At 37.3% G+C, this 15,737-nt stretch overlaps 1 protein-coding gene across 1 annotated transcript; it reads left to right on the top strand.

Annotated features, from left to right (window-relative positions):
• Positions 1-2,977: 2,977 nt before the first annotated feature.
• On the top strand, positions 2,978-15,097 carry LOC139148457 (uncharacterized). Its single transcript, XM_070719918.1, has 16 exons — positions 2,978-3,346; positions 3,882-4,595; positions 5,204-6,044; positions 7,091-7,158; positions 7,487-7,546; positions 7,742-7,906; positions 8,063-8,152; positions 8,644-8,753; positions 9,021-9,254; positions 10,010-10,061; positions 10,514-10,617; positions 11,100-11,294; positions 11,759-11,897; positions 12,161-12,267; positions 12,395-12,640; positions 13,342-15,097. Exons 1-16 carry the CDS (start codon positions 3,307-3,309, stop codon positions 14,359-14,361), a joined length of 4,185 nt encoding a protein of 1,394 aa, XP_070576019.1. The 5' UTR covers positions 2,978-3,306; the 3' UTR covers positions 14,362-15,097.
• Positions 15,098-15,737: the final 640 nt, after the last annotated feature.

Raw genomic sequence — 15,737 nt, 5'->3', positions numbered from 1 at the left:
AGAATGTACACACGTCTATGGAGCGAATAGTCCCAGAGCTGAATAGCTCACGAGGGACTGTGGTGAGTTCGAGTCCTGCCATAGCTATGATGTTGTGTCCTTGGGCAAGACACTTTATTTCTCACTGCTTCTCCTGTACCTGTGTATAGGACTGCGGTTGTAATGTGTGCGCTTAGCTCTGCTGCGCTGATTGGCTGCATATGTGAGATGTTGCAAATTAGGTCCATGACCAGGGGTAATAATAATTATAAAGTGCCTTGAGCCCAAGTACTTGTGGATATTTGCGCTCTATGAGAACCCATTATTATTAAATTATTATCATAACAAGTGAGATGATTGTGCTTTTCAAATTATCCGTACTTATCCAGCAATATTTTATCTACTACAGTTTATGGCGTGTATGTTTCACAGATCCTGAGATACTTGAGCTTGCAGCTCATATAACGACTTTCGAGAAAGACATGCATCATTGTCGATAAAGTTGGCGAGGCAGGGCTTCTCGGAAAGTAAGCTTTGCAAGAGCGTTTAAAAAGTTTTACGGTAGATATGGAGACATAGTTTCCAAATACAACATATCTGTTACGCAAATGATACGTGACAGCATTCCTGACTTTGAAAAGTGATTCAGTACGCTAACTCTATTGTCACGTTTGTGTTAATGCGACCTGGTAATTTTATAACCTCGAATGATTTGGGTTATTGAGTTTGTTTTAATGTCATATTTCTCATAGACTACCATGTATAGTAAATCAACGTTATCGATGAAATCAAATTTTTGTACACACTTGCACTTTTTACCTGCCACTTCAAGCAAAGTACATTTACATGAATTATCAAACACCTATAAATGTAGAGATATAGCTTGCTTTTGTATGAAAAATAGTTTGCCAAATATATACCCATGTATTATGATTTGATATTTTTGGACGAATCACTATGTCGGCGACATTTTGCCTTCCTTTAGTTCCTTTGGAACTTCAAAATTATGGCAAGTCCGTTGGGGACTTGAATGCATTGTGAGTTTGTTAGGGGCATTTGAATTTTAACCCCCCCCCCCCCTTCCAGAGGTGTTTTATGAATGCAGCCCTAACGGTTTTTGTTCGAAACAAACTAAAACAGCTGGATTTTCTGGAACTCTGTCCCTAAGTGTTCCGCCGGAAGCGTCTCGAATGATGAACGTTGTAGCCATCTTGCCCTTTTTTATCCCGACCGCCCTGAAGCTCATAGGTGTTGTTAGCAAAGGCTCCTTTAGGTGATACAGGGAGTGAAATGGGGCACTGCATGTTTTTTGATCAAAATGAGAAAGATATCCATGGAATGTGAAAGATACAGAATTGCATATTTTAACAAGAATATCTAAGCTGTCTAAGTAGCACTTGAGAAGCCTAATGTTTTAACAACATCATCAGAACGTTATTCCAGATCATCTGGGATGTGTGATATGTGTACACTTTCCATGAGGGTAAAAATTGCCTCGAATGATCTCACAAATTATGTTAGTTAAAAAACTATTTTGATTGTCACAAGGACCTGTTTACCTAATCATAAAATCGACAAAAATGAATGAAATTGAATTTGCTTATTAGTTCATTCGTATCGCTTCTTGGGCCGTGTTCACCACATTGTAAGGCTGCCTGTTCATAAGAACAAACATTTATGACCAAATTGAACAGAAATTTGCCTCTATGTGCTATCGTGCGAAATGTCATGCTCACTTTCTTACACTGATTTCAGTCGCACTCAAGTACACAGTATACCAATTTCAAAGCTATTGGAAAAGCGGTGGCTGACAAAAATCATCCTTTGACACCTCCCTGAAATATAGTCTTTCTGATTTCGTAATAACTTAAATTACTTGGACTAAGGCCAACCCTGAGTAATAGAAGTTTTCAAAGCAATCAGGCGGACTATGGAAGATTTTTTTTACAAAAAAAAAGAAAATTACCTCAAAAGCATGCTCTTACTAATTTCATCATTATTTAAACAAAGTGAACAAATGTCAGTTTTTCAAAAATATCGGACTAGCGGTGTCTCTGAATTAAAACTTTCACTAAAATGAATATTCTACATCGGTAATATTGGCATTACGTCAATGACATTCAATCAAAAATGTTTCTACACTTATTTTACACAGGAATAGCATTTTGTTCCTTTAAACTTAGGACTGGTGTACGTATCAAAATTTCTCTAAAATTCTGGTTTGCTGAACTAACGATGCATTTTTCAATTTGGGCGTATTCATAACGTATTCATAGGTTAAATATACGTTTTGGTTACGCTAGTCGAAATGCGTCAAGATGATTGTCCAGCTTTTGAGTAACTTGCAAGTAACGTGTGTGAACGTGTGTCAACGAGAGCATAAGCTACCTACAACTTATGGCCCGCGCGTGCGGGACGTATGAGCCATAAGCTTACTCTGGCAGACGTCAAAAGTTTTGTGCATGCACAAAAGTTTTGACGACCTCGCCGTACTACGACGTATACCAGCCTGCTTCAGCGTGCTTTTACCTTTATACAAAACTTATCCCATTATTCGATGTGCGCGCAGGGTATTCGCCAAACTTTTCATACGTAAGCTTAAATCGTAAAGGTATTACAGGGCCATTATAAATACCAACTACCTGTATAGTAACGGTAAAACTAAATACAGTGTATGCCAATAAATCTATAACTACACACTCGATTAAATTCAAATGTATAGATAGTACTAACTTGAGATATGCGAATTCTGTTGTCTATACTATCAATGATTTAACATTATTTGTTTTGGTTAAATTAGCAGAGGTTGTATGGTATTTATTAATGAATTTACATGGACATATATTTTATTGTAAGTTGAATGACTGGTATGGGGAGGTCACTCAAGCGTTTACTTGTACGGCCTCATCGCGGCTTTGTCTACCGAAGTTCACAAAGTTCATGCGACTGCGCACATATTCGGTGTAACCCACAGAGAGTACAATACTTGAATTTCTTTATGTTAAAAATAGACCGCCCATTTTGTTATGCTTTACGTCTCAGAGTTGAAAATGTATGGCTAAGTTTGGATTTTGATTTCGTTGAATGTACGTCACATGCTAACTTCTGCAGTGTGAATGCACTTGGAGGAGTATTAACGCAACAAGTTGCCTTCAACCAACACCAAGACGGCTAGACGTTCTCTGTATACCTGAGCAGTTTGCAAAAAGAAAAAGACAAAGACGTCTGTTCTTCATGTACATTTTTATATCAGATCGTTTGTTCCGTCACCAAATATTTATCTTTGAAACTAAAAACAGCTAAAACACAGTTACGTTCGACTTTCGAATGATGGCTTCAGCAATAGACGACTTGCTAGGTGAATGGGGTAAGACTATTTTTGTTCCTTTCAGTAGAAAACGCGTTACAATGCACCAGCGAAGCCTGCGGTTAAACATAAGTAGATGGTTGTGTGATGTCATAGACAGAATGCACTTTGTCATCTTCTTTTCACGCATGAGTCGAAAGCCAAAAGAATACCTCCTACAACAAGGGCTGCATTGGACTGCAAACGTATGCATGGTCACTACAAAAAAACGATCATGTTGCAGGTTACCGAAAACAAAATGGCGGAATGTATGAACACATAAAAACTATGAACCATTGCCTAAAGTGAAACTAAATTGAAAATATACCATTCTTTCACACTTGTCAAAAACTAACGATATTTATCATTACAAGTCTTCTCGTAGTAGCAATAAAGATGTTAATGAACATTCTCACTCGTTGCTATCACCTATATATTTCGTAGCAAAGTTAACAACGACTCTCGTGAACTTTAAACCCGAAGTATTATTCACGCAACTCCCCTCACTGTCAGACTTTTTATCGGCTGTCATTTCCGTGTCGTCTTTGCCTTTCAGACTTAAGAGACAACCCGTTACCAGAACAGTGTGTTGATCAGCTTTCTGCAATTTTAGATAAAGAAGACAGTTCGGGGTTAAACTGGCAAACGTTTGCCACTTATCTGGGATTTCCAGAATCGCTCACTGATGAGATCAGGCAGCTGTCACTTGGTGGCCTTAGTCCCACAAAGTGTGTTTTAGAGCTATATGAGAATGCAGTGCCTTGGCCAACCTGGCGAGATTTTCACGTTGCTGTGAGAACGATGGATCAGACCGAAGCTGAAGCAATCCTGATACAACATAGCAGCAGCGAGAGATACAGTAGTTACTCACAGGATGAAATTGTTCAATTCACAAACAAGTGGAAAAATCCACTCAATTTAGATCGTGCATTAAAAACTGACAATTTGAGTGGTGAATGCGTAAAAGCAGTATCAGCAAAGTTAAACAGACCGCATATTTTAGGCCGGGATTGGAAAGGCTTGGCTAGGGCTCTGGGATTCGATGATGACGTCATTCAAATAATCCGTAACGAGAGAAATAGAACACAAGCAGTATGCGATCTATACCAAGCTAATAATGATGCGACTTTGGGCAAACTTTATAACGCGCTGCGAGAAATCGGTAGAATTGATGTCATTTACATATGGATATACTATGAAATCATCCTGGTCACAGATTCAGCAAGTGAATCCAGACATGACAAGGCACCGCAATTACTCGATAAATGGGGTAAGTGAGAATCATTTATGATACAAAAATCGTTGTACAATATTTCCCAAAGATATTCCGTTTATCATTCAGGGAACTAAGATTCCAACATCTATGCACTTTAATTCACTTTAGATAAAATTTGTTCTTCTCCGATAAAAGTTACATAAACATTCATATACTTTGACATATGGTTGCACAGTAGATAAAAGAGGACAATTTGTTTTCTCATGTACTTGAAGTAATTTATTAATGTTTATAAGACTCGCTTTGACATCAAGCACTCTCTGTAATTTCCCGAGAGAACACCCATGTATGTATGTATGTATGTATGTATGTATGTATGTATGTATGTATGTATGTATGTATGTATGTATGTATGTATGTATGTATGTGTGTGTGTGTGTGTGTGTGTGTGTATGTATGTATGTATGTATGTATGTATGTATGTATGTATGTATGTGTGTGTGTGTGTGTGTATGTATGTATGTATGTATGTATACTTTGCTTGAAGTAATTTGTGATATATATATATATATATATATATATATATATATATATATATATATATATATATATATATATATATATATATAAGCCTCCTATTTCTCTTTCATTTGCTTTTGTAGATTTGAGAGATTACCCTTTGCAGGAAAATTGTATCACCGAACTTGCCAGTCATTTGGATATGGAGCACAATTCTGGTTTAAACTGGCGAATGTTCGCGTTTTACCTTGGATTTGATGAATCGGGCATCGAAACAATAGACAAAATTTTCCAGTCGAACGGTCTGAGTCCTACGAAAATAGTTTTAGAAATGTATGCACATCTGGTGTTGTTTCCGACGTGGCAGTCAGTCCATTCAGCCCTCCGACAAATTGACCAACTGGAAGCTGAGGGCAAACTTATTGAATTCGGCAGGTCCAGACGTCGATGTCGATATTCAGAAGCCGAAGTTATTCACTTTCTACGGAGTTTGAAAAATCCTTCAAACTTGGAACGTAAGTTGCAAGAGATCAGGCTGAGTGATAAGTGCGTAGAAGCTGTTTCTGTCGTCTTAAACAGTGAAAGTGATCTATTTGAAGTGAATTGGAAAGTACTGGCCAAGAAGCTTGGATTTGACAATGAAGTGATAGCCATGATAAGTGACCATGATGCAAATGAACGCACCCAAATGCTGCTGGACATGTACCAAGCTGGTGACAATGCAACGTTGGGGAAACTTTACAGCGCCATTCAAAACATACACAGGATTGACGTCATTTATCTCTTGTGGAAATACAATGAATTGGTCTTGACTGAAGATTCCGAAGAAAAATTAACAGGAGATGGTAACACCTCCAATACCACAACTAGTCCCGAGGATAACGCAGCGGACACTAGCGGTACATCAAACGAAGGCGATTGCGTTTCGTCTGCAAAAAGTGTTGAAGATGATGAATCTTTGTTGACAATGACTAAAGACCTACTGTAAGTAGTTGCATTATAGGACATCCTCTTCCAATTGCGGGTCAAGCTAAATATTTCTATAACTCTGCTTACTAATAGAGACCAGATTCTACATCCTTCCAAAAGCTTTTAATGTCAAGCACAGTTTATTTTGCTATTGCCCAAGCATTTTGGGATACAGTGTTTAAGATACACAGCTAGTCTAGTCAGCTTCTGCATGTCTTGTGTATATTCTGCATTGTTAAATTTAAAAAGTGAATTCTGGTCCGGATTAGAATTCAGATGCAAATAGTAATAGTTCAGTTTACATATATTGACTCTGTGTTGACAAGCTAAATAGTTGGTATTTCAACATGCTTCGGGGAGTAGAACGAGAAGTTGCAGTAAATGTTACAGTTACGGCTACTCGTTGGCAGTTATTTTCCTTAGGCTTACAGACATGAATAATCACATACATGGTTCATAGTCTACAGGAAAACTTTCCCTGTTAAAGTTAAGGTAGCAATTCAAGTTAACAGACCATCATAGCGTATATGAAAACATATTATAGTACAGTGTTAATTCAGGTCTAATATCAATGCTAGGTCATACAATAACGATATAGCCCATTTATTTTGCGCCGTAATCCAACAATAGAATCTGAAAAAGTACATCGCCCACAAACAGCAGAGAGAGATGAACTTCTACTACATCGTGAAAATGTTGACTGCTACCATAGCTCATTCGATATCGATATTATTGATAAATAGTAAATGTAAGCCAAAATAACAATTGACTGCTTTGATGAAAACCAACAGAAAAGGTTAAATATTCTGTATCAACACCACACACATGAGTAAATGTATTTAAAGTTTTTCAAGACAATGTGAAAAGTAATATAACCGCTGGTGATGTATTGAAGAATTTATAATTCGTGTTTCGACGGGGATGAAAGCATTCAGCTTAAGTAGGACCAACTCTGGTTTGATAATGAGGGGAAGGTTGAGTTATAACTTTCGCATTATCGCTTCCTCAATGATAGGAGGAGTAATCGAATACTTTTCTGATTTTGTTTTCTTTTCTTGCAGGAAAGGAGTATCGTCTCTTTTCAAAGAAGCGAAAGAAGCTGTAAAGGATGTTGCTGGGGCAGTGATTGGTAAGTATCCCCGATGCATGTTGTGATATATCCTGTTTTTGAATAGTATAAATTGTGCACTTTCATTTTCTTTAAAAAATCTCCTGGTTAATGCCTTCTTTGACAAACTTTTGGTGAACGAAGAAAAATTCCCTAGCCATTGCTAACGTTTGCCAAATAATTAGGTTTCTTTGCGCTTGCGAGATTTGCGGGAGGGAATAGCTGTCTGGGTTTAGAGGCCTGGAATTAATGCCATGGCATGATGTAATGGGATAAAGGCATTTGTGTATCAAAACTATACGATTTGATTAACTGTAGCTATAATTTCTTTACATGTATTTTCCCATAGACACTCTGGACAACGTGGAGACCGTGGAATTCCACATGAAAGAAAATCCGGATGGGAAAGGTGAGTTTTAACAGCATAAGTAAAAGTAAGTAAGGCAGATTATAATACATTTGCTTACTCACTAAATACGTGGAGACCGTGGAATCCCACATGAAAAAAAATCCGGATGGGAGAGGTGAGTTTAGTATATGGAAAAGTAAGTCAGGGAGATTATAATGTATTTACTTACTCACTAAATACTTGTCACGGTTTCAGGTAAACGTGAAAAACGGTCGAGGTCTGATTCTTCGGGCTCAATTGTACATCACCAATACAACATTCATGGAGGAAATGTTATTATTGGAGACCACGGCAAAATAGGTTACACGTCATTAGATGGTGACGCTGAAGAAGATATGACGTGTGATGAAAATGGTGCAGGTAAGCAGGACTAAAGTGGAAAATACAATCGGAAGTTTAAAGACAGAAATCCCCCAATCCATAAAAAATGTCATCAGTTTGTACAATTGTCATATCAATACATTTAATAATTAATTTTCGCATCACTATCACGTGCATTTGTTGTGTCCCTTGCAGACAAGCGCAGGGTCACCACCAGTGGAGTGGCAGACAGTACAGACTCAACCGAATGTCACTCTGCGAAGGGTCTGCATATGTCAAGAAAAGGTGAGACACACAATATATGATCTCATACATATATGATTCAGAGTAATATGTCATTGGTTGAAGAATTTTGACAAGTTATCAGCTGGTTTATCAGCTGGTTTATTTGTATAAAAAAGCCGTAGGGTTATTTTTGTATGTAGAAAGGTGTATGTCGAATAATATGTTAAATGTCTCTGGAAATGCCGAACATCCGCCTATCCTCTACTATATAGGGATTACAGACAAGACGAAATCATTAACAAACAAGTAAGCTTATGTAGGACTATAACGAAGTCAGCTGATAACGTTTGGTAACACACACATACACAACACACATATATAAATATAATTTATTCTTTAATTCGAGAACGTGCTCACAAAACTTAATCAAGATACGTAGCAAAATAAGTAGCAAAATCTGCAATTTTAAGTCTTTACAAACATTTCACAATGACACCATGATGTTAATGTGCCGTACACAGAGATTAATGTCTTGTAAACTATCCATTCAGAATCAAGCACGTCAAGCGCTGAGGAAGCTGCTGTTGACAGGGAACAGGTGTTGAGAAATATGGGGTTTGAAGTGAATGCCATACGTAATGCTCTGGACACCTTTCCAGAGGTAAGCTGCCTTATCAAGCAATCAGTATGCATATGTGTTTTGATCCAAAACTATTATGAAGAAATGATAGATTTCAGAAAATATTACACCCGATAGTTGTCTGATCTCTTCTCATAGCATTACACAAATGAAAAAATTTTAATGTCTTGCCTTTCAATTTATAAAAATGGTTTTATTCAACCACGATCATGTATAAAATGTGCAATAAGTTACATATCGTCAAAAGGGACAGTGCTAATGACATTATCTGCCTCAATTTATTCGTAGGATCCCGTTGATGTAATTGCCACATACCTGGCAGAGACCCAATCTGGACATTGCACAGGCGACGATTTACTCTTAGACAGCACTACTGTGTCTGCAGTTGAAAGTGGATCAAATAATCAACTAGAATGTTCGGGAGTTCATCAGACATCACCATCAGTTGATGTAAGCAATGTCATGGTGGCGAATCCGGATGCCGAAGTTCTGGATACAATACAAGGAGAAGCATTGGCAGTTGTAAGACCCTTTCTTTCATTTTTAGCTCCCGGTGGATTTTTTTTGTTTGCTCTAGTTCCAGTATTTCGCTTTTTTCTGTCATGTATAACCAGTTGGTATGGAAGAATATTAACCCATGTGTGACTCACCTTTTGTCATTGTAATTTCACTCAGCACAATCTTTCTTGCCAGATTTACATATCACTACCAAGAAAATAGTTCGACTTTGAAAGTCTTCATATCGCATCGTAGAAAATTTATAGAAAATATGTGTCACATTTCACTGACCCATCCTAGCCAAAATTAAGTGCACAACACCCTTCTCTGCATGGTCAGTATTCAGTTTAAGAAAATAAGCCATTAACCAGATGACTCAGGGAAACGTTTAAGTTCAATCTAAGGTACATATTGTCTTTCAATTTTTTCGTAGAATGTAACATGGCCCATATGAATCGATGAAAGCCTGGTGACAACTTGTAAACCTTAGACATGACAAATCGGGCCGATGTACTGCCGTACACGCACATCAAACGGCATAATTTGGATAGATTTAAGTAACTGTAACCAAAGTTTCTATCTTTCACTTACAGAACTATTGCCAACAGTATATTCTGTCTTGTGATTGATTTTACCATGTTGTGCTTATTTTTCAACCCATTATTTTATTGGACTTCACCTGTTGGATTCCGTACTGATAAACGATAATCAGCACATGTGCCATCGATGTCTAAAACGGGGAGAATGGAGTAAATAATGTAATATACGTTTTATTTCAGTCACGTGGCTCACCTTCAGATAGGAACAGTGGCGATATCGTTCAAGATAAAGGTGAAAATGACACAAATGAAATATATAAGGGTCAATATATGGAGAATAGATCATCGGTTTTCGCGCTATCTTTACACTGTTACTGTACATATAGATAGATAATATTTAGTTGTGTAATTCTTTGCAATGACTGGTCGATGAAAATCCAGCTTTGTCACCAAAATATGAGACACCGTATGGCCTTAGGTTAAAGTTGATTTGTGGTAAAACATTTGTAGGGCACGTGATTCTCATTTCACCATGTGTAAATAGTTTACTGAAATATCGAAAATGTCAACATACATTTTAAAAATGTATATGAAATTGTGACATAATATACTATTACACGATCAATTTTATCATTTAAATGTTATTAATATTTAAAGTAATTAATTGCTATATATTACATTCTATAGTATTGTACAGAATCGTTTCATATCATACCGTATTGTTGATAAATTAACTTTTCACAGAAGTGAAATCTGAGAAAGAAACCGTTATTGACAAGAAAAGACTCTTACAAGACATGGGCTTTGAAGAAAACAGTGTTGACGAAGCGCTGTTTCTATTCCCCGAGGTAGTTTGCTAATGTTAAACTACGTTCTAGTATGATCAAATCGCAAAACGTTTTCCTTTTTTTCGGAAAACCAAATCTACTCAATTACATTGGTGTAACACTTTCAGGCAGTAAACGCTGCAATTTCAATCCGTCTACCTTGCTCTCGAAGCTGATTCAGACATAATAAGTGGGTTCTGAATTATTTATCTATGCCTGATGACCCGCCTGAGGTGTGAACGTTGTGACAATGTATTGCAATCACCTTACAGATCTTTTGTTATCGAATTATTACGTCTTGTTTTTAAAAACAAGATGGCAGTACTTTTCTGATGAATTATCTCGCCTCAATCAGCAGAACACGGCAAGACCTATCTCACATGAAAAGGAAAATAAATATGATGAAATCATGTGATTGGAAATCCTTTATTTTTTGCACGTCAATATGAGATTATATAATTAGGCGACAATCTATAAAACTGATCGTCTTCATTAATTCATAGGATGACGTGCATCTTATAGCGACATATCTGTCAGAAACACAGACCGGAGAAAATATCAGGGACATATCCACAGACAAAGAAAGACGCGTTGCTGAGGAAACCAAACGTAAAGTACAAGGTCCAACAGTTCAAGAAACATCCAAGAAGGAATGCCATCAAGAAGGCAAAGACGACTTGAGAGGGACACTTTCTGATGTAAGAAAATCTGTTACACTTACGGTTACTTTCCTTTATGGAATAAAACATTCGAGGGCTGGAAAGGATAACATGTACAATTGGGATACAAAATCTCATTTATTGACTTATTGATTTGATCGTTCATCCAATCATTTACTCATTCATTCTTTCACTCATTCACTTATTATATCTGTATTCATTCTTTAAATTATTTACTTTATTGGATCCAATTTCGACAAAAAGCAAAGGACACAAGCCTTTTCAGAATCACTCCAACTGTTTCGCGGAAAGGCCATCAACAATGTCAAATTGTGTACTTCAACATCAACACCACATTGTTGGAGTGTTGTCAATTGATATGACTTTTTCGGTATCTAGAGATTATTCTCTTTCTAAATGAATGGCTTTATAAGGATAAGTACTGCACATTCAATAAATAATAATTCCATTAAAAGATAAACTTGGAAATTTTAACATTTCAGGCTTCTTCGCATCTGCGTCATTCGAGACTACAAACCGAGACTAGTCTCAATGAGGAGATGCTTGATATACCGACTGATCATTCGATACCGTCAACTCAACAAGCCGAAGAAAATCAACATCATTCCGCTGGAAGTGATGGTAGTTGATAAATATATAAACTTGCAGAATTTTATAGGATCAAAAACACAATACAGATATTTTCGGTTGACTATAACCCTCTATAAAATTGCATATAAAAATTGTGTATTTTATTCAACTCGGAGGACTTTCTACCTTTCTGGGGCTCCTTTACGTTATCTTACTGATATAATGCATGATAAACGGTCGATAAACACAAATATAGCTAACATTTTTAAATGTATATATTTGACCAAATATTTTCTATTTTGTTGCTTCTTCAGGACGACTCGATAAAGATGGAAATGTTACAACTGACAAAGAACAAGTTCTAGTAGCACGTGGGTTTGACAGGAAGAGCGTTATAAAAGCCTTAGAGATCCTTCCGGAGGTAAATGTGATATTTTCAACGTAGTGGCATTTTATTGTGGAATCCAGATCAGCAAAAGTTGAGAGAAGGTCTTTGCTTTATCAACAAGCCTCATATTCTAATACTTGTTTTCTTTGAAAATCCAAAGGATGACATCGAAGATGTTGCCAGTTACCTAAAACTTTTCCAACCGGGATTTGTCCAGGAATCGGTATTTCCTGGCGAAGCGAGTTCTAAATCTGAGTCAGAAGAAACAGACAACCCGTCCTTGAAAACAATATCCTCAGCCAGAGATGCCAGTCTTTGTTCTGCTAAAGACACTGGCAATGATAAAAACCAAGCGTTTGTCCGAAATGAGTGTAAGGCCCTCACAACTTCAGGAAGCAAAGATAACGTAAGTGTATACTTTGATCCTTCGGTCTTATGCAATGTTCGTTTTCGGCTGAAAGTGCTTCATAATAGATGTTCACGCCATCGTAATCTCAGGTTTTGTAAGCTGCAATTTTTGCCGAATCAGTTTGTATGTTTTCACCGTCACTTTTAGAAATATGAAGTATGTTCCATGGATTTAACTCCCAGATTAGTTTTTGCGTTTTGCCCTGACTGTTACTACGCACGTTGCAGAGAACAGTGTCACGTTTATTTGAAAAGTGTTAGCAAAATTAAGGACTTACAATTTTGAGGTGGGTAAAATCTTCGATCAAGGTCTTTCGAAGATGATGACAAGGGAGATTAAATGACATAATCTCGATATTGAAAGAACAGGAAAAAAAGAAATGAAAACAACTAAGTAAATAAATCGGCAAATGATACAAACGATTCAGCTGAATTCGTACAACATTTCAATCAAACGTGACGCATGTACAGATTATTGACAATTAAATATCAATTTTGCAGCCCTTTACCAAGTTTTTTTCACTCAGTCATTATGTATAATAACCCTGACCAGCTGACAATTAGAATGTCTATTGGAATGTCACATTTTGTTCATTCTCTATGTGTTCATAAAATTAGTACGCCGAGTTATCAAGTATTATATCATAACTGTTGAGTTACCGATTCGTGTTAATTTTTACATGTGCTATTCTTTCCTAGGAAAAGGAAGATGAAGGAGAAATGATAACTGTTAATGATGACGATGGTGGTAACCATGACGACAGTGATAATGGCAATCTTGTTGCTGATGATAAAGATACTGGTGCTGATAGTTGTAGAGGTGGAGCTGTTGCTGGTTTCAGTGATAATGGTGCCGGTGGCATAATTCATGATGACAATGCCGGCAATGGTGCCGTTTGTGATGACAAAAGTAGTGATGGCATTGGCATTGTCGATTGTGATGGCATTTGCAATGTTGTCGGCAGCGGTGAATATAGTGACGGTGCTGGTGATGATAAAAGCACGTGTAAAGGCACTGTTTATGGTGATGACACAGTTGACAATGATAGCGGGGGCATTGTTGCAGTTGATGACAGCAGTGGTGATGTAAATACTGATGATGTCAGTGGTGAAGTTGGCACTGTTTGTGGTGGCAGTAGTACTGGCGGTGATGCTTTTAAAGATGGCAGTGTCGGTTATGGTGTTGTTGATGATGGCAGCGGCGGAAAGAGTACTGTTGATGATATCAGTTATGGTGATGGTGGAATTGACGATAATAATTGTTGCAATGTTGGTGGTGACAGTAGTAGTGATATTAATACTGATGATATCAGTAGTGACATTGGCACTGCTGGTGGTGGTGGTACTTTTAAAGATGGCAGTGGCGATGATGGCATCGCTTATGATGGCAGTGGTGCTAATGGAAGCGGCGGAAAGGGCATTGTTGATGGTTTTAGTGATGTTGATGTTACAATTGACGATGATAATGGTGGCATTGCTGCTGCTGCTGGTGACAGTGGTGGTGATGTTAATACAGATGATATAAGTGATGACGTTTGCACTGTTGCTGTAGGTAGTGGTAGTCACGGTGCATTTGATAATGGCAGTACCCTTGATGCCACCAATGATGATGCCAGTGGTGGTGGTGGTGACGTTGGTGACGATGGTGACGGTACTGTTGCTGTTGGCAGTGGTTGTGATTGCGTTTTGAATAACTCCAATAGTGATAATGGTGTGTAATTTAAGATTTTCACTCGTTTCGCAAACTGCTATGCTGGTAGCGTATAGTGTTGATAATGGCGAAGATGCTCATGGGATTACTGTTGCAGTGGCGAAGATGCTTATGGGATTTGCAGTGGCAGGGACGGTGGTTAACAAGGTGGTATTACTGATAGTGGTGGTAGCATTAATGTTGCTAGTATGCCAGTGACGGTGACGGAGCTAATTATTATGGTTATAGTAAAGATGGATATAGCAGCTCTGGAGGTGGCTGTGTCAAGAAAGAAAAGAATGAAGTTAGACTTTTTGCGGATAATTATCTATTTTGATCGTAGTTGCATTTTTCGAGCTTATTCGCGTGGAAATTTGAGATTTTTCAATTTATTCTTCATCATTTGCGTAGTGAGTAAAGTCACAAGATCTGTGAAAAACGTCAGGTTTAAATCTGGTTTCTGTCATGAATGAAAGGTAATGTGATCAAAGTTTGGGTTTACATAAAAATTGTTTTGATTAAACGCAATATAATCCTGTTTTAGCTGTTTTAGGATAAACGTTTAATATCAATTAAGACTATATCAATTAAGACTTCAACATTATTTGTTTAGAATATGCACAAATAATTGTGAAGGAAAGTGTGTTTGTACATTTTAGGCGTTGGTGTTTTGGTACATGCTGGCTGATATACCATACACTCAAAGAAGCCAAATTGATGTGTCACTTATTGCGTCATAAATAATAAATACAAAAAATTTCGTAATTTTATGTCTGACCTTACATTTTTCTATGTATGCATGTATGTCTAGACGAACGGACGGGTTCCAGTATCTACGAATGGAGCTGTGCTGTAAAAATGTGTATATGTACATTGTGAGTCTGAGATCTCTTGGAATATTAACAGATGGAAGAAAATATTGCATTACTGTCTTTGCTGAAATATTAATCTCTTTTTCTGCAATCAAATACTTTGATTAACGTTATGACAAAATAATTATGAATAAGTATTACAACGGGAGCCGAGATAAAATATCATCTTTGTCCGGGTGATGAAAAATCCAACAATTCTATAAAATCGGTGACAGCAGCAAGTTGTATCCAACTCTATGGCAATGCGACATTTCGAAGAAACAGGCCGTCCTTTGTCTCTTTCGTTGACGATTAGACTGTAACGATGTGCGTTCGACCATCTTCAGCTCCAACGCTAAGGATGTTCTTTTCCACACACACAGGTACAAACGCGTGACACCCGAGCCCTCAATACATCGATACGGAGATGGGGTGTAACCAATATTTTCAATCATTTTACGGTCAAAATGTTCAGGAGATGGGAATGTCAAAATATATGAAATGTTAAAGCTAGTGAAGGTTAAGAGTCCAATAGCTGTAAAACGTTTTTTATA

Source organism: Ptychodera flava, chromosome 13 (assembly GCF_041260155.1).
Source record: "Ptychodera flava strain L36383 chromosome 13, AS_Pfla_20210202, whole genome shotgun sequence".
In the NCBI taxonomy this organism is placed as follows: domain Eukaryota; kingdom Metazoa; phylum Hemichordata; class Enteropneusta; family Ptychoderidae; genus Ptychodera; species Ptychodera flava.
The sequence above is the reverse complement of the archived record's forward strand: the minus strand, read 5'-3'. Positions and strand labels throughout refer to the sequence as shown.